The sequence below is a fragment of the Seriola aureovittata genome, chromosome 21 (assembly GCF_021018895.1).
Source record: "Seriola aureovittata isolate HTS-2021-v1 ecotype China chromosome 21, ASM2101889v1, whole genome shotgun sequence".
NCBI classification, from domain to species: Eukaryota; Metazoa; Chordata; class Actinopteri; order Carangiformes; family Carangidae; genus Seriola; species Seriola aureovittata.
The window spans coordinates 13,361,307-13,384,848 of NC_079384.1; the positions used below are offsets into that span (position 1 = coordinate 13,361,307).

The 23,542-nt window shown below is 42.5% G+C and overlaps 1 protein-coding gene across 2 annotated transcripts in view; it reads left to right on the plus strand.

The window, feature by feature from the left end:
• dock1 (dedicator of cytokinesis 1) overlaps window positions 1–23,542 on the plus strand; it is a 180,521-nt gene that overhangs the window by 135,831 nt on the left and 21,148 nt on the right. For both annotated transcript variants that reach the window (XM_056366513.1, XM_056366514.1), the window contains exons 31-43: window positions 38–138; window positions 5,717–5,775; window positions 6,483–6,631; window positions 7,811–7,896; window positions 8,317–8,473; window positions 9,167–9,207; window positions 9,615–9,705; window positions 11,999–12,118; window positions 13,399–13,488; window positions 13,814–13,918; window positions 19,072–19,213; window positions 19,931–20,012; window positions 22,031–22,115. In XM_056366513.1, coding sequence (XP_056222488.1) covers window positions 38–138; window positions 5,717–5,775; window positions 6,483–6,631; window positions 7,811–7,896; window positions 8,317–8,473; window positions 9,167–9,207; window positions 9,615–9,705; window positions 11,999–12,118; window positions 13,399–13,488; window positions 13,814–13,918; window positions 19,072–19,213; window positions 19,931–20,012; window positions 22,031–22,115 — 1,308 coding nt within the window. The remainder of the gene's footprint in view (window positions 1–37; window positions 139–5,716; window positions 5,776–6,482; window positions 6,632–7,810; window positions 7,897–8,316; window positions 8,474–9,166; window positions 9,208–9,614; window positions 9,706–11,998; window positions 12,119–13,398; window positions 13,489–13,813; window positions 13,919–19,071; window positions 19,214–19,930; window positions 20,013–22,030; window positions 22,116–23,542) is intronic.

Genomic DNA, 23,542 nt, shown 5'->3' on the forward strand with positions numbered 1-23,542 from the left:
ACACTCCTGTCTGTCTCTTTGTCTTTATCTGGGTCAGCTGTGGAACAACTACTTCCACCTGGCTGTAGCCTTCCTCACCCAGGAGTCTTTGCAGCTGGAGAACTTCTCAAGTGACAAAAGAGCCAAGATCTTCCACAAGTGAGTATGAGCCCTCTCTCTCTCTCTCTCTCTCTCTCTCTCTCGCTCTCTCGCTCTCTCTCTCTCTCTCTCTCTTTCTCAGTCCACGGGACATCCTCATTGCACACCAACACAGCCCGAGCTCCATTCCCAGCATGAGCAGCCTTTATATAATTCATGACATGGAAGCTGAGGGATACCCAACTCCCCATGGCTCCAATAGAGGCTGCACTAGTTTTTCGCCCTTCTGAACAAAGCAGAACCGCCTCACACTTACTCCAGGGGTTATGGAGAGCACATCTTGTACTCAAATCTCGAGTGTCAGACAAAGTTGGGAATCCCCTCTTGGAATTAAGACGCAGGTCTTTGGTTTCTGCTGAAAGCATCTCCCCCATGGTTTTGTTCTTCTTCTTATTCTCCCAACAGAAAAAAAGGGGAGATTAAGTTTTAAATCTACAAAGTTTAGATATTTATTGTCAGTGAAAGTGTGCTCTAAAGCCTAACCCTCATTTCAGCGTTCAAGTTCAAAGAGCGCTTTCATTTCCCGTTCATCCGCTGCCTGTAACTACAAAGAACCATTCATCTACATTAGTATTTCTCATAGAGTCTGGTAATGCAGCCAAATGTGTAAATGCTTTCTGGGCAGACGTGCAGCATATTGGCTCACATCTTCATTTGGAGGAGCTTTTGTCACTAAAACATACATCACACTGGCCCGTGTTTGACAGAGAGACCTCTCATTGGTCAGTGCTTTATTATTGGCCCTGATAATCTCCCACACAAACAGCCAAACACAGTAAACAAGACATCCTCAGCCTCCCCTCCCCCTGCCTTTCTTCCACTTGTCAGCCTTCCCAGAAAGAAACAGCTTTGTGATTGACACACATAAGAACTGCCATTCCTGTTGTAAGTCTAGGGAAAAAAAGGCTGATCAACTGCCTTGCTATTTCCGGACTGTTTAGTTAACGTTCCTACATATAGCATACAAATACAAGTAGGTTGCTTCCAGAGAATCAGATCATATACAGGGTTTGTCAGTTTCTCTTTCACCCAGTCTTTCTACTTCCACCCACCCACTCTCCCCTGTTCTATCTCTGTGTCTGCCTCTCTCCACCTACCTCTCACCTTCTGTCTTTTACCTCTCCCTCTGTGCATCCCGTTTCCTTGTGTGTTGGCGCATGAACTGTCAGTCCTGCCTGCAATACCAATTATTGTGCCTTGCTCGGGAGCAGAGAACAGAGGGGGGTGAAATCAGAGGTGTGCGGAGCGCGGCTCTTTACCGCTCTGCATCGGCTTCTCTCCTGCGTCACACACACGTCTCCCTCAGTGCTGTTTGTGAAGTTCTGCTCTATTACTGTCGTCTGTGGGATCCTCATTTCCTTCTCACACTTAATCAACCAGGACGCTGATGACAGAGTAATATGTCTCAATAGATATGTACTGCGTAGTCTGCATAGGAGGATAAATGCGTGCCTTTACTCGTGTGTGAAAGGACGATTCCAATTTTTCACAATCTGGGTCATGATTTCGTAGTTTTTGTCATCCACATCAATAATGATAACACTGTACTCACCAAGTTATTTGCTAAGATCTAGCAGTACTGTGAAATACGCACAGGTCAAGAACCATGAGCAGATCAACAGGAACACTTACAGCAAACCCCAAGGTTAGCCGAACTTATTTAGAAGAGAAAATAATTCATTCTCTCTTCTACTTTGATCTAGTGTTCAGTTTTGTTCAGCATTTTTTATGGTTTTGATCCTCGGCTCCTCCAGTCTGCGTTTAAAAGTGTCCTTAAGCAAGATACTGAACCCCACCTTGCCCCTGATGGCTGTTCCATCAGTGTGTGATTGTGATGTATGAATATGTGAGTGAATGGGTGAATGTGGCAAGTACTGTAAAGCGCTATATAAGTGCAAGTCCATTTACCATGATACTGCCATATCGTTAGACATACCTCAGCAACAGACTACGAAAATAAGATTAAAGTTTAATTTTTCATCCACCTGTTCATGTGGAAGGGCTACCGCCCGAGCCTGTGGAAACGAAGCCCCACATACACATCCAGAGCACGAGAAATGAGCATGCGGCAATGTCATTGTCATGGTGTCCACGTACAGTGTGAGTGATGAAGAGAGGGAGTGTCATATTGTCAGGTTTTGTGAATATCTCACACTTCTTTAGCTTTTGGCTTTGATCACATCTCATCTGTTCTTACAGGCCACTACCTGTCAATCACACTGTGTGTGTGTGTGTGTGTGTGTGTGTGTGTGTGTGTGTGCGTGCGTGTCTCTCTTGCTGTATCTGCCACTCTGTCTGTCTGTGTTTTTTTTTCTCCATCTCTTCTGTTTCCATCACCTCATGCCTCCACATCCATCTCCTCCTTTTGCCTCTCAATCCTGCTCTTTGCCCTGTGACCCAGTTTCATTACACAGCACAAGCTGCCGAGAGCCCCGCATCCACTCCCCGCTCGCTGCTGTCCCTCTGTGTACACGTTATTCTTAGTTAACCCCACAGAGAGCTTTCCCGCCCCTCAGCTGACAGGTACGTGTTGTAGGTCCTGACAGGCGGCAGTCATTGCTGCCTGTCTCGTTGCCTATAGGAGTGTGACAGAACAGCACCCTGCATCTGTCTTGGCTCAGACGAGGATGTGATGCGTCCTGCATCCGTCCATAAGCGGAGACACAAACCCACATGCTTCCACTGGCGCACATACATGTTGTGAGCACAATCATACACACAGATATGTGCAGGAATAAATTACATATAGTTGTATATTAATGTGTGGATGACAGGCCAGAACAGTTGAAGAGCTGATGCATTATGCATTACCAATTCCTCTTCTTCTTCTTTTTTTTTGCATGCAGCTTTACAGTAATTTGTAGAGGCGGGCATCTTTTTATATTTTATCATCTTGCCAATACTCTGCCTAAAGATCAATCCTTGGGCTTTGCAACACTCCTCCCTCTGACAGCTAAATATGGTGAAGTCATTTGACCTGGCCAGGCTGTAAAGAGGTGACGCAGCGTCTTTGTTCAGGATTCTTTCGATGCTCTTCTCCTCTCTGTCAAAATACATCAGTGTGTCTTTGTACAATATTGGCAAAGCAATTGATTGGGTTTCAGAATTCCATCAGGGCTACGGGGTGCTCTGAAATGTCACATTATGTGAATGAGACTCTGAAGGGATATTAATTTGAGTTGAGGATAGGTGTCATGCTCAGAGCTCTCACTCTCATCTCTCTTTACTTCTTTACAATGTCATGCAAGGTGTCATGTCACCGGTAAGCCATGAAGAGGAGACAGAGGCGTAACTCCATTATTCGCTCAGTGTGATAGTCTGTCGTCAGCCGAACCTGATTCTTGGCATTGGCAAACGGCGCAGTCGCCTGCAGCGCCACCATCTGGAGAGGGCATGAGACCGGAGGGAGGAAACAATGATTGATGACTCTGACACCACATTTAAGCTTTAAAAGAAGAGTTTTGTGAAATCTACTTTTCTTCTTTGGGGACCCTGGTTGTGCTGATGAAAATGTTTCCGTAAAGGTCCAATATTGTATAAAGAGAGATTTCTTTTATGATTGCACAGCAGGTCCTATTCTATATTAATCTGTGAAACTATCAAAGAGCTCGCTCCACAGAGAAATGCACACAGCCTGTATTCAGAAACTGTGCCTTACAACGAGGCGTCAGGACTTCTATAACTTTGTGATGTCACAACACAGCCATGCCCTAAGACCAGCCCACCTGGACCCACCATCCAACCTCGCAGGATTTGGTTTCTCTGAGTGTTTACCTGAAATCTGCTATATTTTTATTATTAGATCATTCAGAAAGCAGTCGGGCAATCAGAAGAGAGGCTCAGAGCCTACATTGAGATTGTTTTGGTGCTTAAAAACACAAATTGATCTTCTTATGGATATCAACACTTCAATTAAAACACCAGAAAAGTGTAAAATATGGGACCTTAAAAAAGAAGAATGTTTTTCATTTTCAAAATACAACATGCTTTAGAATAGCAACAAAAGAGGCCGTTCAGATTCACCAGTTCACAGCTTTTGCACAAGGTTGTGAGGTAACTTCGACCAAATGAAAACAATCGCCTCAATTAAAGCTTAAACACATTATAAATCAGTGGGTTATTTATCAGAGTTATCCATCAACTTTGCGCACAGCTTCTTTTTTGGTTCAGCAGCCTGGTCAGCCTCACAGCCTGGCTGAAAGCAGAGACTGTGATGGTTTGGCACTGCTCCACAACAGAGCCACAATATTGCGGTTCAGTGCAGATATTCCCCACGGTGAACCACCAGTGAAAATACATCTGATTACTTCTCAGCAGGCAATGGTGCAGCTAAAGTGTGCCATACCAGGCCAGTGGTAAGAGGGTGAAAGCGGTGAGAAATAGCTCTCTCAGGACTGCTGTCTTCATTGTGTCCACTATATTCTTGATCTTAAAACAGCTCCAGGCTTGAACTTACTCTATTTTCTTATCCATCTTTTTTAAGAGAACTGAAGCCATTACTGTTGTTTCATGTGATCGGTTTCACAGAAACTCGCTTTCTGCCTCTCTGCCCACTATTTCTACTCCTGTTAGTCTCTCCATCATTCACTGTCTGTCTTTCCTTCTGTGTCCTTTCCACTTCACTGTTTGTCCTCTCTGTGACCGGGGGACAGTGTGGCGGGCAGGGAGATGGGTCCCAAGCTGCCATGGAGATTGGTTCATGACCCGGACATGGCGGAGCTGACCAGCTTATAAGCCTTCATTTGTAAAAAGCTTGACAAAGATGTCCAGCTTCTTTTGCAAATCTTTGTTTTATATAAAGGCTCTTGACCTGCCAAGCTGACCTCAGAGAACTAGTACCAACAAAGACTGTCTGATCAAACACTTGCCTCATGTCATCTGTCTTTGGTTTTCTGTGTGTTCAAATTCACAAAGAGAAGAGAAGATAGACCACAGCTGACAGTCTGCTGACTGCTCGTGTGCACGGCGTGTTGTGAACGTGCATCAGTGGAAAAACCTCATCCGTGTGCACAACAAACTAACTTACAGTGGTCAGGGCACCGTAAACCTGTCTAAACATTCTCATTGTATGCTTGTGTAATTGGTGTCGTTCAGACATAGATGAGACTCAAGGAGCTGCGTTCCACCATTTACACTATTTAGCAGGAAGAAAACAGGAAACACACACATTATATATGATCTTTAGTTTGGCCTCTGGACATATGGACCTCCATCAGAGCGAAGCAGCACTCAGAGGGGCTGTCTTTGTTCAAGAAGCTTGTTTTTCAGTAACTAGATTTTGTGTTTTGTTTTTTTTTTGTTTTTTCCCCTAGTTTTTGGGTTCATTCTCTTTCTCTTTGCTCCTCTCATTTCTCTGTCATTGACTTTGGGTCTGTTGTCAGCGGCAGAGCCAAAACACAACGTAGCCATGTTTGTTCAACATTCGGGGTTCCAGTCCTTATACATACAGCTTTACACATTTGAAATTGTCGGCACTGTTTTGTGTTGTTATAGTATTCACTGAGTTTACCCATGAGTAAGTGCCATAAATTGACTTAAGCCTGTGTAACTTTTTTTTTTAATCCTGTTTGTGTTTCAGGTACCAGGACATGAGGAGACAAATTGGCTTTGAAATCAGGGATATGTGGTACAATCTCGGTAACTTTCCCAACTCCTTTGTTGATATGCTCACTTTTGCTTTCATGTAAACAAAAAAAATGTTTTTTTTTTTCTAAAGGAATTCACTGTTAAAGATCAATTGTACAAACTCCGCAGTAGAACGGCAGCAATTGACATGTGTTAAAGGGTTGATTTCTCAATTTGTGTTCATTATTATCTGCCAGCTAAGTACCTACACAGTCATTACAACTCAACCCAGCAAAGAACGGCAGCTAAATATAGACAATCATGTGTTAATTAGCTTTATGTTGTGTGATGAGAGAGACTCAGCAGCAGTCAAGCCTCAATGGAGTGAGATTGTAGTGCAGGGATTGGGGCGTTAGATTTGGGCACCTGTGCCTCCTTTAAAGTTCTCTCATTGTAACCTACACCATCTGATCCTTTAATTAGAGCTTTCCACCAGATTAGATTGACTCATTCACTGGGTTTTTAATGAGCCCCTTGCTGTTTTTTACATGAGGTGTTTGGTTTAAAGTTATTTACCGCATGATTGTTATTGAAAAATCTGACGAGAGGAGACTTAATAAACACGGGGAGCTGGATTTCTGTTGCGTTCCCTGCAAACAGCTACTTTTAAATCTGCAGCACAGTAAGGATTATTCATGCCCTGTTAAAATCTTATTTTGTCCAAACTGAATTCTGCAAATGAGCTGTGTAGTATACTGTGCATTTATTTCCTCTCTAAGGGCCCCACAAGATAAAATTCATTCCAGAGATGGTGGGTCCTATCCTGGAGATGACGCTCGTTCCTGAGATCGAGTTGCGAAAGGCCACCATCCCCATCTTCTTCGACATGATGCAGTGCGAGTTCCACTTCACATGCAGCTTCCAGCGGGTGCGTCTTCAGATACAGGAAATAACTGTAGCAAAACCATAGAGGACACAAAAGAGGAGTAATATTAGAGGAGTAATGAAAAAAAAAAGGGGGCTTTATGAAAAGCAGTGGGTGTTGGTTTGGCAGTCAACAGTGCAGAGGGATAGCCCATCTGAGGAAAAAGTTTCATAGCCACAAGCTAATTCTGCAAATCTCATTTTGTTGTGCTGCGATTATCAACAGCCACGGTAAGTGGAACTTAATGTTATGCCTCGTTACAGAGCAAAATTAAGCCTTTCTGCATGAGGAAATCTGTTTGGCTACAGCTGTTCCGCCATAAGATGTCGCAGACACTTTTTAGCTTTGTGATATTTATGTGGGCCCCCGAAGTATGTGATGCCTATTGTACTTGTATCAAATTATAGAGCAACACAGGGATTTCCAATGTCCCTTAATATTCCTGTGAAGACAGTGGTAGTTAAAGCAGCGCCCCTCTCTCAGATCATTCCCGCCAGTAATGCAGTCTGTTTGGGGTGGGAGGGTGAAGCAGCGCCGCTAATTAAGTCAATGTGTCAGTCAGGATCTGGCTCATTGGAGGTGAGTGCCACTTTCTTATTCTTTCCTTTTAGTGAAATGTGATCAATTTCCCTGTGGCCTGATCTCCTTTTATGCTGTAAGCCAGTAATATTCCCTTTACTGGGTCTCTCTTTTTTTGTGTGTGTTGTAAACCCTTGATTTAACAGCGAGCAGCAGTTATATCTTTTCTTTCTCGACTGCACTCTCCATTCTTTTTGGGGTTTTGTGCCCTGCCAACAGTCAGTGAAGTCAGTGTTATAGTGCAATAAAACCTGCTTTTTATACAGCTGTCGCATACTAATATGGGCATACATCAGTGCCAGAAGCTACAGCAACAGCAGTGCAAAAAAAAAAACAAAAAGGGGGGGGTGATGTGTCTCATGATGTCGCCCTGTTCTGTAATCTAACCAAATTTACACAGATAAAGAAGCGCTTTAATAATGAACAGAAAACACCAGCCTGCAGCCAGCTGGGCTTCAAGAGAGTGACGATAAAAGTGGAAGCACAGATCCCCTCAGCCGAGCCTTGATGCAGAGAGCAAGCAAGAGTGAGACAGGGAGATGGCGTTAATGAATTGAAAAATTAGCTACACTGATTATTTACGCCTGCTCTGTCTAATTGCAGTTTGAGAACGAGATCATCACCAAGCTGGATCACGAGGTGGAGGGGGGCCGCGGAGACGAGCAGTACAAAGTTCTCTTTCAGAAAATGTAAGTGCTGATTAATGGGCAGGATTACGCCTGAGCTTCTCACAAGTTAGATAATGCTAATTGCAACATAGCACTCCTCAAAATAATCACAGTGTGCTGATGATCACACGACTTCTCATCGCAGTTTTGACACTGATATTTGCTTTCAGTACACTGGGATGCTAACTTTGCTTTAATGGATGAAGAAAAAAAAAAAAAAGAATGTTTCCCCAAATCCTTAGAGGCAAAAGTTTGACATTTTGAACAGTTGAAAAACCTCTTATACATGCTTCACATTTGTTTTCCCTCTCTGCCCCTGGCTTCTCTCCCTTCACAACCACGTCACACACAAAACATCACTGCACCGCCACCACTCCAAACAAACACAAAATACACACACACACGCACACACTCACACACACACACACACACACACACTAGTTTACTGGAGCACTGCAGGAAGCACAAGTATTTGGCCAAGACCGGCGAGAACTTCGTCACTCTGGTGGTTCGTCTGCTGGAGAGGTTGCTGGACTACAGGACCATCATGCATGACGAGAACAAGGAAAACCGCATGAGCTGCACTGTCAACGTGCTTGTAAGATGGCTACTCTTGAGTTCCTGAATACACACAAGCCCAGTAAACATGGAACCCCCACCCCTCTCCCACCCCCACCCCCGCATGAAGTGACATGTATAAAACACTCAAACGTCTGTGTCATAGACACCTAGGCATTGTTCAGGAGGCTATTGTCGATAAAGTTGACCATGATGACATGCGTATTACCCGCAGACAGGAAACAATAATGGCCACCTCCGCATGCCACAATGAATTAAGATGTTATCGCAGAGCAGCTCACCTGAAACACCTCACCTCTTTGAAGTGACATTTCACCAGGGAGCAACCCAAAATGTCAGTTCTGTTTTCATGTGACTGCTGGCATTGGGAAAAAAAACAAACTATAGGCCCATGCCCTATATTCAGCATTTATCTGAGTCATGTTCTCTCAGTGCCGAGTCATGTTGTGTAAAGAAGTTGTCAGGAGAGCAGTGTGACAGCCTATCACTTTATGTTTACCTGCTGCAAGCCAGTACACTATTGTTTATCACAGTTTTGTCACACAGCTAAAATATAGTTTTAAGATTATTATGTGCAGTCCAGCGATTTCTACTTTGCATTGTAAGCGAACTAAACACTGAACCTTTGTAAACAGTATTGCATTGTGGTCAGTGGAAATATATGAACCCTTTAAAAACACATTTTAATGGCTTTTCTCTTTCCTTCCTGCAGAACTTTTACAAGGAGATAGACAGAGAGGAAATGTACATCAGGTAAGACCCAGTCATAGCCAACCATGTGTCATTCTTGTGTCAGGCTCTTCGAGGTATTTTACACACATCGCTAAGGTAAATTACATACAATACATAAGAGGACTCGATGACATTGAGTTGAGCTCATTTTTTACCTGTCAAAAGACAGAACGCTGTACATTCTGGCTCCGTTCCTCCACGCTGCATATCCCCGGAGGATCCAGAAAAAAAAATAACACCTGACTTTCCTGGAAAACGTTTCCATTTCCACGATCCAGGAGTTTTCCATCTTTCTGCCGAGCGTTATTTGAGTTTAAAGAGGCTGTCAAGACGCATCAGTCTAGCAGAGTTAACTTTCTGTCTGTTGTCAAAAATGTGAGAGGCTCTCCCAGAAATGACCCATACATCATCGCTTGTTTCCTGCCCAGGTACCTGTACAAGCTGTGTGACCTCCACAAAGAGTGCGACAACTACACTGAGGCTGCCTACACTCTGCTGCTGCACGCCAAACTGCTCAAGGTACACAGACACAATACCAACAACAAATAAAACGTGGAGGCACGCTCTCCAAAATACTTCAAACAGCATAGATCACTGAACCCAAACCCACTCAAGCGATCGTCAAAACAGACGACATTTAACCTCAGGCATTAAACAAATTGTTTGAATTTGAATGTGTACAGGACTTAGAGTGATAGGTCGGCGTCCTTTTAATCCCACAGTGGCATGAGATGGCTGCTAAGAGGACAGATTTGCTGATCGGCATCTTTTTCACCTTGGGTAGCCGGCGCAAATTATGGCTAGTATCTGATCTTTTCCTGGAAATGGCAACGAGATTGTTCAGAGCAGAAGGAAAAAGCAGATGCAGCTACCCGAGGTGCTTCGAGATAAAGGTGTACTTTCACTTTACTGTCCTCTTTGTCAGCTGGAAATGAGGAATCCTCCACTGTAAATCACATAGTTCAAGGCCCCCCGGGTTTTAATGTGGAAAAGGGGAAGGGTTCTACCACACTTTTAGTGCAATGATATCTTAAATTAGATACATAAATATTTATAAGTTATCATGAAGCATTACTCTTGAAATTTCACCTTCTTGTAAATGTAGACCTGCCCTCAGTCTCAGAAGTTTCTGTCCCTAGCCAGAAATATTCCACATCCTCACACAAAAGACTGCAGCGTCTATTCCCAGTCAGGGTGTGGTGTAGGCTGAATTTGGAGTTGTTCGTCTCTTCCTCTTTAACCAAAATGGTTGCACCCGATATCTCATCTGTATTTGCATAAATAGCTGCCTGTTTCAGCCTTTGTACAGGTCCCGACAGGGGAGAGCAGACTGTGACTGAATCACATTTTCCTCGCCGAGCAGTCACAGCGGCATTTTGCAGGACTTGTTTTTGTCATTATTATTATTTTAAATCTGCTCATCTCGCAGCAGCTGCGGCATTTCCAATCACAGCACACCTTTAGAGAAGGACTCATAATTATATAGTGGAAATTGGTTAATTTTGTTCCACTAGAGTATGGATGAATCCTTTCTTCTCCCAATAAGCTCTGCTAGGTAAACTTTGTCCTCCTTTTGTGGTCACACACAGGCATGTGTAAACAAGCTTGAATGAGGATGGATGATGGATACATCATTCTGCATCCACCACCACTTGCAGAGTAAAACCGGCTCCTGTCGTAATAAGCAGTCATCCGGCAGAGTACCTGTCGCAGTATAATAACAGTTGATGAATTTACATCACTCTGTGTGTTGTCAGAGATGTATCAGCACTTTAGTTTTGTCGATGCAGGGTCACTGGCCATCCATGAATAAACAGAGATCCTTTTACCATCTAAATGCCGCAGTCCAGCTGTAAAGGAATCAATAGCCTAATCCAAAGCCTCCCGACATCCCTCTTCAATACACAGCAACAATGTGCACAGCAATTATTTCTTTTTTTTCTTCTTCTTCTTTTTTTTCCCATCTCCAGCGCAGGATATGCAAATTTCCTGGCTTTGCTTTTCAAATACGGCCCTCCAGACAAAACTTGTTCAGATTTTTTCTCAGAGATCTTAACTTCCTCAGGTTGCTCACAACACTACAGAATCCCAATTAAAGCCGGCTGGTAATGAATCGGTCCTGGCAGGATGCATAGGATTATGCTTCCTCGACACGCAGGCCAATCAGATTTGTCCATCTCCTTGTAAGCCAGGCTGCTGCAGCCTTTCACAAACCTCATTATTCTCCATGGTAGGGTATAAAGAAAAGGTATGATGGAGTGCACAGTCAGCACAAAAGGCTACCCCCGCATTCTTGTTATGTTTTTTTTTTCTTTTTTTTTTTCTTTTTTTTGCATCATTCTTCCTCGTCTGACACTGTACAAAATCAAGCAGAATATGTAATGAAAGATTACTCTGCTGCATGACTCAGTTGTATCTGATGTTTAGTGTTAATGCAAGTATAAGTGATGCTCTCTGCTCCCCTACCTCACCGCATTGGCTTCCAGTAGCCAAACAATTTCGGGTTGTAGGGAATCTCATGTCAAATACTATATAGCTAGCCAGCAGCAAGTGTTAGCTACAGAAAGCTGTGATTTGCATCGATGCTGTCTCTGAATCATTCAATATGTATTGACGCCTGTTTCATTGCCTAAGTCTCTAGTTCCCATCTTGCCCTGTCAGAGTGCAGGACAGCTTTAAAAAGAATTACACATCAGTCTCGCCCATTTGCATTGGCTATAACTCAGTGATTGATTTCTTGTCTCTTGTTTCCCCTTTTGCTCTGTATTGTATTGCACAGTGTTGACCCCAATGCTAACTTGTCCTCTTGTAGTGGTCGGACGAGCAATGTGCAGCTCACCTGACCCAGAGAGACGGCTACCAGGCCAGCACTCAAGGACAGCTCAAGGATCAGCTCTACCAGCAGATTATCAATTACTTTGACAAGGGCAAGGTAAGAGACACACACACACTCACACACACACACATACATGTAATAGTGGGCATAATCATGATAAACCCTGGACTCTGAGGATGCTATTTTTAGATACTGTCATCTCTGTTAAATACCGCTTCTGGCCTGAGAAGGCAGGTTTCGAAGAAGAGAAGCTGAATATAAATTTTATATTCCTTCTCCATAGAACAGGGATTGTAAATAATCCTCCTCTTTTAGCTGATGCTCTTATGGGCAAAGGCACATATCAGATGGCACAAGCATTAATGGGGCTCTTTTGTGTTGTCTTAAAACCTTTTTTCTTGTTCCTCTCTCTCCCACTGTCCTTCTATCTCTTTCTCCCTCTTAACCACTGTAGAGCCATTTTTATATACCAACTCTGGGTTGTGATGTGAAGAGTAGGTTATTCTTATGTGCCTCAGATATGGTTGCTGTATTATTCTTCTACACTCTTCATGTTTTATTCCAGAGGAGGAAAATGTATTTTTTTTTCCAGCCTCTAAGCTGAGCTTGGAAAGGGTCTGTAGAACTGTAGCCAGAGCTTCTCAGAGATGATGTCCCAAGGCTTTGCATGTGTCATCAGTGTTGGGGTGCAGCCGCCACTCTTGGTTCACTAGCCAACTGTCACTCAGCAGGATATGGCGAGGGAAAGACAACAAATTGAAAGAGCATTGGATAAACTTGCAGTAACAAACACAGCGGAGCGATCAGGAATCGTTACAGTGGCTGCGAGAATACTTCAACACCCCAGAGAGAGCGGTATCAACTGAGGACACTTTCTAGGAGTGTCTTCGGAGTCATCCAGAACACAGTCCCAGATGGTGCTGCCATCACTGCTCTCACTGATGGCAGGCTGATCTGAGTAGCAGTCTGGATTCAGTCCACCTCCAGCCTGACCCAGATCAGCTAAGCCCAATCTAGTCTGTCAGGGAGCCTCTTAGAAGCCTTTCAACATGTTCGAGTGGCCCGCACATATCTGTGACACCACTCCACTTCGCTGGATGAGTCTCGAGGGGAAATGCATCACTACCACACTCTCCTCCCAAGAGTGTGGCATCTGCATTTTAGTGTTTTAGATCAAAGGAAAATAAGAATAATAATAATAAAAAATATTGATATAATAAGAAGAATTTAGATTTATTTATTTTGAAACTGACTTACACCATTGCCTAGGAGAGATCATTTGCTTTATTCAGCTGGCAGAAAGGGAATGCTTTATCTCAGCTTGAATCTTGATAATTGATTCATTTGCTAACTGTCTCTGTTTATGTGCCCAATAGATGTGGGAGGAGGCAATCATTTTGGGAAAGGAGCTGGCTGAACAGTACGAGAATGAAATGTTTGACTTTGAGCAGCTCAGTGCCTCTTTGGTAAGTAATACATGTTTTGTTGAACTGCTCCTTCATGTCATAAACAGTCAATAAAATCACTACTCATTGATATCAATGAGTTATAATAAGTTACCTTGTTTTTAAGAGAGAAGAAGAAGACTGCAACATTTTTGTTTTATTCATTTACACTTTATTTAAGCAGCAAATCCTCAATGAGATTAAAAAAGTGGCCAAGAAAGGAGGCAACAAGATAAACCAGATGATGCAAAACAAGACAAAAATTTGTAAATAAAGATTCATTCAAAAGAAAAAAAATGTCAGTGTTTCCCATGCCACTAAAACTTACTATTTTACCCCCCAACAGAGGAAGCAGGCCCAGTTCTATGAGAACATAGTGAAGGTCATCCGGCCCAAACCGGACTACTTTGCCGTAGGCTATTACGGCATGGGCTTCCCCTCCTTCCTACGCGTGAGTACACACATCCACGTACATCTCCCACAACTCTCAGCACCCCACACTTTGGCTGAAAGCACCGTGTGGGTGACCCCACTCGTCAAAACAGAAAATCGATAGGTTTACGGGTGGTTTATTCTCGGCCCTCAGCCGTCTATGCATATGTGTTTCACACATCCCAGCTCCCACGGGTTTTGGTTGCTTTGGCAGGTCGGACCAGTTCAACTTCCCACCTGGTCCGGTTTTCACTTTACTCACTTACACAGAAAACAAACCGAAAACAAACTGTGAATCATTACTGTGAAACATTGTAGAGTAAATCCAGGATAATGTGCTGGACGGGTGCCCTTCAATGTGCGAAAAGTGGGTCTCTGTGAGTTAAAAAAAAAAATCTGTCTCTCCCTCCGAGCCGCCTCCTCCCTCATTCATGGTCTATTTCCTTAATATGTATCTGAAATCTGTCTGTTTTTAGCTTGCACTGTAGGTAAGTGTCTCTGTCTGCTGCTCAGTTGGTTACTCCTAAAGAAATCCCCCAGAATCCATCATTGCAGGACATGGCTATAAAATCTGTGGCACCCAAGAATGACAGCAAGAGCTGACCCAGCCTTGTTCGTCCAATCAAAAGGCAGATCACGCCGCAAACACAGGCTTTAATTCCATTACCTGAACTTCAGCTGAACACCCTTTTCTCCACGCCGTGAGCGTGGTCTGCATCACAAGGTGTCCCATCACCACCTGCACAACAAAAAAGCAGGCACCCACTACAAAGTGAAAGGAAGTGATATGGTCACATTGTAAATTGCTTTTGGTGGCTGCTGAATCAAGGGTTATATTCCCAAAACATTCAGGTCTACGCTTGTTTGTTGAGTTGGAGCTTTACTTCAAACGGTGAACAATCATCTCAAAGTGTATTTAAAACCCCTACCAAGTATACTTGGCTGCCAAACCTGAAACGATCTGTGTTTCCCCTCCAAATGTCCTGTTCTGGCCTCGCGCCAATCTGATCTCAGCTTATCACAAATTAAGTACGTGTCCAACATGCGTTTGATATCTCCTCACCGGCCTAATTCAGAGTCTGAGCTGCTACTGTGTGCATATCAGACCTCTTTTGCTCTGTCTGTGAAGGCTGTCCCATTCTGTCCACATATCAGATTATATTTAAACATTTCACTGATGTAGGAATTTCTGTGTGATGCCGTGCCGCAGAGAGTTTAAAGTTAGCTCTGAGCATTCTGACGAAGGACGATTTGTTTGCTTTTCATTTATTCCCTGTTACAGCTGTTTTTAGGCAGTCGTCTGGCACGCTGCTGAAGGTGCCGTTTTCCTCTCTCGGAGAAATTCAAGCCATTTTTATCACACCAGCAACACACTAAATGCCCCACAAAGGTCCGCACGGAATGAGATAATGTGAATGTCCAGTTTCAAGTACAGTGATCCCCTGATCATATCCTTTTCATTCTATTATGAGGAACAGCCATTTCACAAGGGTCTTTTGCTACTTTCCGATCTCAACGTGCCCCTCCTAACCTCTTTCATCTGGCAGGGCAGAAACTCCATTACAGACAGGGCGTGCTGCACCGGCCTAATCTAACTGGCTATTTAAACAGCCTAGAGGACAGCTGTGAGTTCTCTTTTTTTCTCTCTTTTTAATCTTTCTGCGGCAGCTTGACCTTACCTGAAATAGCCAGAGCAGGTGTATGCAAGTTTGTCTTTTTCCAGGAGGATCTGCACTTGATTTACCCCTTGATTGATTTTGCCTTTTTGGTTTTTCTTATGCCACATTAGATACAAGGTAGTTTAGTCATTTCCCGGCTGTATTTATAATCTCATTAAGTTTTGATGAATGAATACATCAAAAGAGATACAGAGCGAGTCAGTTGTCGTGCATCGCGGCTCTCACAGTGTCCTGTTAAAAGTGGAGATGTTCCAATACCACTGCGTTAAAAATGTTTTACCTACTACTACTAGCCCTGTATGGATGTGATATGATTGCCATCATTGTTATATGCTAATGATAGCTCAGAAGTGGCTGAGGTTAAACCCTTTGTAAAACATGAACAAATACATGAATCTCATTGAGTCTTTCCTTTATTATCTAATTTGAAAAAAACTAATAAATGTAGGAATAAATAACACTTCCTATGCTATTTGTCCGAACACTAGCACCACCCCTCCAAATTAAAGCCTTAGTACACATTGCCTTCTTACTGGTGCGACTTTCCCGTGTAACATATTGCCAAATTTCTGATGTTTTGTTAACAGCTAATATTACACTATTTACCAGAGATCAATCCTTCTTCGCTGCTCTAAAACAGTAGTGGCCGGTGGCTGCACAGCACAATTTCCTGTGTAGGCTAGAGCTGCAAAAAATTATTTATTTCCTGGAAAACTTCTGATTTATCTGGGTGTGAAACTATAAAGTTTATTAATAAACTACGTAGTACGGGATAAGTGCATAGACTCACCAATATCTGATACCGTATTTGTGTAGGAGTAGGTAGATCAAGGCATTTCCGATACTATCCAATGTAGTGTTGGTATTGGATCAAAAACGGCTCTGGATTTGTACACCCTCTTGATATGTTTCATAACTATGTAGAAATATTTCTGTGAGCACATAGGAAATGTTCATGTATGAGTCACTAATTAAGATAAATATAGTGTGGTGGGTATTTGCTTACAACCCCATTGTGCTGTTTGTGTTGCAGCATGGCAGTGTCCTCAGGGGAAAGTATGTTATGTGAGAAAATCAATACTCTTGATAAAGGTATTTTGTTTCCACCCCCTTGAGAATTGATTTTATGTGAGAGTGCTTAATTCCGCTGCTTATGATTTATTAGTTGTTAATGTGGTTAGACACTAGGGTACTTGCTAATTGTAAAATGCTCTACATCATGTCATTTGTTTAGCTCCGCAGTCGCAACTAACTCCAGTTCTTTCTTGTGTAGTTGAGTGTGTTTTTGCTTCGCTTCCATCGGTGGTGACTTTTTAGAGACTGTTAAGTTCTTCTGTTACGAACAAAACCATCATTATGAAGACATGCGCAGAATATTTATCTGAAGTCATGATTTCAACCTTCAAAGTCACAATATCTTGTCAACAAGCTTTGAAGCATGACTGAATGCTTCTGTATTTGTCGACTCTATAAAGAATCCTGAGTTGCTTTCAGCTTTCTGACAAATGAAAGGTATTTTCAGTATTTCAAAGACGGGCCGCTACAATTGTTCGCCTCACTTTGCATCCAGTTGGCATGTTTCTCCTCCTCTCCCTCTCTCTTCCTTTCAGTCCTAAACTTTATTTAATCGCCGTATTGAGTTTCCTGTGAGCGCTCAGCTTAAAGAGCAGCTGAGGCTCGTGTGAAAGTTGGTCTGAAATATGTATCTTAACGCGCAACATTTGGAGACGCTCGGATATGAGCTGCCATGTTCTATCATTCCAAACGGTCCTCAGACGGACCCCTGAGCACACTGAGCACACTGAAGGAACGTTCCCGGCTCATGCATTTTTAGGACCACTCTGTGCACTGTTCTCATCTAATTTATTTTTGTTTTGGAATAAAACAAGATGACCTTTCCATCAGACTGTGTGTCAGTTAAGCGTTATCTGATTCTGCAGTAGATTGAAAGGGAGAATCCATAGATTTTACAGACTTTTTCTTGTTAACAGTCTCTGCCAAGAGGCTGAAACACGGATATTGCATTAGTTTTACCGTAGATGTTCACCCCATACATTACATTAGCCATATTAAAATACCCATACATCCTCTAGTATTGCTGCCAGCATGTCCAAGGAGCTTAAATCTTGACCATGTGTGTTACATTTGAACTCAACAATGTCGCACCTCGATGAACCTTCGTCTCTTGACTGTATTAAATTGCCTTTTTACCCACTAGCTGAAAAAGAACAGACCATTTTTGCATGAATTATTATCTAAATTACTTTTTTTTTGTTTGTTTGTTTTGTCTTTTTGCTAATGTATGTTTGAGGCTAACAAAAGTATACATGACCAGAACGTTCAACAACATAATGTAAATCTGCAGCCTTCTTATGAATAAGCACAGAGTAGTGCAGTGATGGGAAAAAAGATTAGATCTCTCACAGTTGCTCACCAGCTGAAAATTGCAGCGACGTATTGTCAGGCAGATTGAGGGGAATCTCCTGCAGTTGAAAGGGATGGCTCTGGAAACCAACGTGCTTTTAGTCAACTTATCTGTCAAAGCAAATTTAAAAAAAAAAAAAAAAAGAAAAATGGCCCTGGGCATATTCCATGGCTGCAGTTCCTTTAATTAATTGGGGAATTGAGATCTGTGGTGTGCATGAGTACAGAGCTTGCTGTGTGAGAGCTATTGTGCAGTGATGGTCTGTGAAAGAAAGAAGGAAATGTAAAAAAAAAAAAAAGGCTAGGCTATTCTCCCTAGATAAGATCCTGACTTTCAAGCTGTGTAATATCCCTGTTAAGCTAATGAATGAAGCTAATAATTCATTGTAAGCCCTCTATGAGACGTACAACATGATCGTCTCCAGAAGGAGATCAAGCCGCTGAGATGTGAAGAGGGAGTGAATAGGGCCGCCGTCCTCATCCTCAACTGCCATGATCTCACCACGCTGATTTGAAATTGGCAAGACATCTGAACCATTGCAGCAGTTTCATTAGTAGCTGTAAGCAGCCGTTTGTGAAAGAGCCTCCAGCAAAAGTGGTAGTAGCCATTTGCAGTTTGTCAGTTCGCTAAGGCAGAAGCCCTCTCCCCGGGCGAGCTCACTATGAACTCAGCTGGGACTGACTAATCACTGAATCTGTGCCAAGAACTCTCTGTCAACCTCATATCCAAGTATTTAATATGAATATTATGATAATGTATTTTAACCCAGCCACAGTAGCAGGCCAGGTCGCTCTCATCCATGTAACTTTCTTTTAATATTACAATTTTGTCATTGTCCCGTGTCTGTCCTTACTACCACCATTGAATGAATTCTGGCTACTGGATCTAATCTTCTGGTGAAATGGGCTATGAAATGACACTGTATGCTGTCACTACCGCCATATTCATAAAAGAGGGATGTCCCTTATGTCCACATAATGCGTGTTAATTAGCACCAGCTTGCGTGATTGTGTTCCTGCCTCTATGTACATACCCGGGGACTCACTGTGTTTCTTTATTGTCCTTCAGAACAAAATGTTCATCTACCGTGGGAAGGAGTACGAGCGCAGGGAGGATTTCGAGGCACGTCTCCTCACACAGTTTCCGAACGCGGAGAAGATGAAGACGACCACGCCACCCAGCGAGGACACCAAGTGTTCCTCTGGACAGTGTATCCTCAACACAAATTACTAATTCAGTTTTTGTTTTGCTTTTTCATTTTTGCTCAGACTCAGGTCACTGCCAGTGCATAAGATGAACATAAATATGTTTTTAATACTCCACGTAGATTTGTACTTATGGGGAAACTATAGGGCTGGGACACATAGTTTAAATCAGTGTGGAGCAGGAGGTCGGTGGTTCGATTCCCTGCTCCTCCAGTCTGCATTTTGATGTGTCCTTGGACTGATCTCCAAATTGCCTCTGATGTATCATCAGAGTGTGAATGTGCATGTATGGTAGAAAAGCACTATATGTGTAAGGGAAAAGCTGTATGAACGTGTGTGTGAATAGATGAATGTAGCTTCCATTGTAAAGGGCTTTGAGTGGTTGATAGGACTAGAAAAGTGCTATACAAGTGTCCATTTACTATATTACTTTAATATTAGTATATTTTTTAATGCATATATTTTTTCACATTGCAGTCACTGTATGCAACATTGCATATAAACTCATGAACTGTATGTCAAATGCAATGAACCGCCTTTCAAATTTTACATAGTACATCAGACAATGGCTTTACTGAAATGATAGCAATAAGATCATATTTTACAGTTTGATGTCATTGAACATTGATCAACAGTAACGCTGAATTATAATCAGGTGTGAAGTAATTGTGTTTCATTAGAGTGCAACAGTTTCATTTATGTCCTTGATGTTTCTACTGAAGACATCCAGTGTTTCACGGTGAAGCCCATTCTCGACTTGCCTGCCAAGTTCCAAAACAAACCTGTCTCTGAACAAATAGTGAGGTAAGCAGGATATCCCCCGTGCCACACACACACACACACACATACACATTCATTGCTTTAAAATTACAGAGTCTGTTACTCAAAGTCACACAGCATGAATTTCAATCCTACAAAGCCCAATTTACTTTCCCAAGTCAAACTCACAAACAATTTAGAGAGCTTGTGATGACATGCAAAAGCGCATTTGTATTTATTTATTTGTTTTTTTTTTTGGAGTGTGGTGTGTGGAGGACCACTGTGGTGAAGGTGATTAAATCTTGATGTAAATGTGTGTCTGTGTAGAACAAACAGCGTCTGACCTTCTTGTCGTTCTTGTGCACTATTAACTTGCAACAGCCATCTGCTATTAGTCACTGTGCCAAGTACAACATCGTTTCTCTGACATCATTAATACCTTTGTGTCGTGCACCGGGGCCACAGCAAACAGTGGGGCCCCCCCCTACGCTCCCGCTTGTTTGCCCAATCTGTACGCCGGCCATGCACCGCATCACTCAGCTGTGCAAATTCACTTTGATATGCCACCCAACGCATCAATGGACATAATTAAAAGAAGACATTTACTTGGAAAAACCTTTAGGCAAATATACCTGGGCACCGATGTTATCACAAGCCTGCAGCATTGGTCACGTCCCCCTGCATTGATCCCTTCAGCAGCCTGTTGGCTTGTTTGCTAACTGTGTCTGATTGGAATATGTAACTCCGTTAATATCCCAGATTAGACAGCCATGTTTAGAGAGTAATAGAGGACTGTTCCACATCGGCTGTCCGTCCGTCTTTCTCTGCCAACTCTCTTTCTCCAGCTCTCACCGCGCCTTTCCCGGTTGTCTCTCTCTGTCCCTATCTCTCTATTTTCTCTCATTTATTCTCTCATTCACTGCAAAAAAATCAGCGGTGCATAGCAATGAGACTGAGCTGTTTGAGCCAAAGGGGTCACAGCAGCAGGCAGAGCACACCCCCTTCTGACCTTGCTTTGTCCAGACCGTGCCACTGCATCATCCCTAGCCTGCCAGCTAATGACATGTAAAAGGTTTAATTGGGGGAGTACAGCTGATTTAAAGCTGCTTTATTAAACTGTTCATCAGATCAGAGGCGCAGAGACTCAGCTTTTTTTTTTTTTTTTTTTGGTTAATGCCACGCTCTCTCAGCTGATTTGGGAATGGGTCTCATCATGTTCATTAAATAATGCGTTGCCCTTTGTGACCGATCTCAGAAGGGAACATCTGGTTGTCAGTATAATGTAGTAAGTGGCTCAAGTGCCAGTAAGACTAAATTATCTGTGTAGTTTGAATGTCAGGAAAGCTTTGTGTGGTCTGTTCATTCACAAAACGGTAGTAGAAAGAGTTGAGAAGTTGTTGCAGCCCATCTGCACACACTTATTGCTGCTACTAAAAAACATAAAAGTGCAGTGGTTTTGGAATGGCACAGATTCATTTCATATTTTATTCATAATGGTGTGCTAATGAAGTCGGACCGTGCTCTTTGAACCACATAGTTTGGTTTTAGGAACTGGAAAGGCAATATGCTGGATAGGGATAATAGATCTGTACTCGTCTCCCCAGGAAAGTGTGAATGTGTATTCCTAGTGGTAAAAGAGGCTGTTAGAAAGATAGAAAAGGAGCAAGTAATCTGCTCCCACAGCCACTGTGTTCCACCATCTTTTTCCTAGTGTGAAAAGTCTATTAACCTTATTTGGCAAAGTTCATCCCTGCTGGTCATGTGCCTCTGTCACGTACGCTGCAGCTTCTCTACATGTCCGACATGTCGGGCGAACTTCTGCAGCTGTCACTGATGTGTGGGAGCTGAAAATTCATTTATTTTCCCCGTAGATGAGACCATGTCTAAGACGTCTTGTCAGCACCAACATGCTAAATGCCACAGTTCCTGGCAGAGCCAGCCTGGAAGGGGGGTGGGACTGTCCTGTGTTTGACCTGGAGCAAAGCAATCAACCTTTTGAATCAAGCTGTAGATTTCCCATAACAGTTTTAATTTACTCAGATGCTGATTTTCTCCCTCCACAGCTTCTACACAGTAAATGAAGTCCATAAATTCCAGTATTCCAGGCCAGTGAGGAAGGGAGAGAAGGACCCCGACAATGAGTTTGCGGTAATTACTGTTTTGGTTTTTTTTTTACTTCTTCGCTGCCATGAGTTAGCTTCTTTATTTTATCTGTATATGTTTTAATGTATAACTGGCTAACATTAGACATCCTTAACATAATTTTCTTACCTTTCTAAATGAAAAATTGATTAAGCCAGTTTGAATTTATAGGCTCCTTGTTGAACCATAATATAGAACATTTTAGTATCTACAGTGCATGTATGTACAGTATGCACTTTCAGAGAGCAACAGTAAGTACCCACATCAGATCCCACATTTTTGTAATGAAAATTGGTATCTAGAGTAGGTCAACATATATTACATAATGTGTTTTTTTTTTCTCTCTCACTAAATTTTTTTTGTTGTCACTCACACTCCACTAACAGGGCAAACACTTCCGAATGAAAAGCCCCAAAAAAGTGTCCTGAAAAGGGCTTTTTCATTTTTATCTGTCTTGATCTCGTCTCTGTTTGTTTGTCTCGGTATCTCTACGCCCTTCGTGTAGTTTATTACAGGACGCAGCTGGATTATTGTTTGAGGTCTATGCTTCACATATTCTTTTAGTTGTCTCCAGCAGAGTGAATCAATAGTGTATCAGAGCTCTCATTTACATAGGCAGAGGATCACATCAAGGAAGAGGGATACAGAGGATTTTATTTTATTTTTATTTTTGAACACAGGAAAAGTGTTTTCCGACAAGGAGATCCAGACTATATAAAAATGGCTGGCAGTGGTCCAAATCCAGTTGCCTAGTGCAACTGTCAAGCTCTGATTTTTAGTACATCTAATGAATTATGTTTTTGTGCACACTCAGTATCCAGGTTGCAAATGAAATCCTTTCACATTTCCCTCTGTATGTTTGCTGTGGCATCACAGAGCAGGATTATGTATTTAACTCTTGACTTGATGTTGTCAGTCGTGACAGAGAGGTGATGTATATCTATAGTCAATCCTATTAAACATGTTAACACACACATATCTTTGTGATTTGCCATGTCTCCAAGGTGAGCAGTAAAGCTGGTTCTATTAACTTTAATTGTTCATAGTGGGAGATTGTTTTTTCTTTTCTTCTGACACACTGATAAAAAAAAGGTTTAAATACTGAAAGCGTCTTGCCAGGGAAATCGTCATCTCCTGTGGTGTATTTTTTTTTTTTCTCTTGAAGATTTATTCCTTATTTCAGCTCCACGATTATTAGAGTATTAGAGGAGATTCCATCTTGTTTGGGTTGTCTGTGAGCGGGCCTTAATGAGCTGCCGTCCAGACAGGGAAATAGTGGACACCTCCTTCCCACCAGCCCACCTTCAATCCTTCATTAAGCCTTCAATGAACAACCATTACATCATCTTAATCTCATTCATTCAGCGTCAGTCTTGCGGCTTGTTTCAACATGGTTTGGCACTAAAAACGGCTGCTGATTGATCTGCACCCCG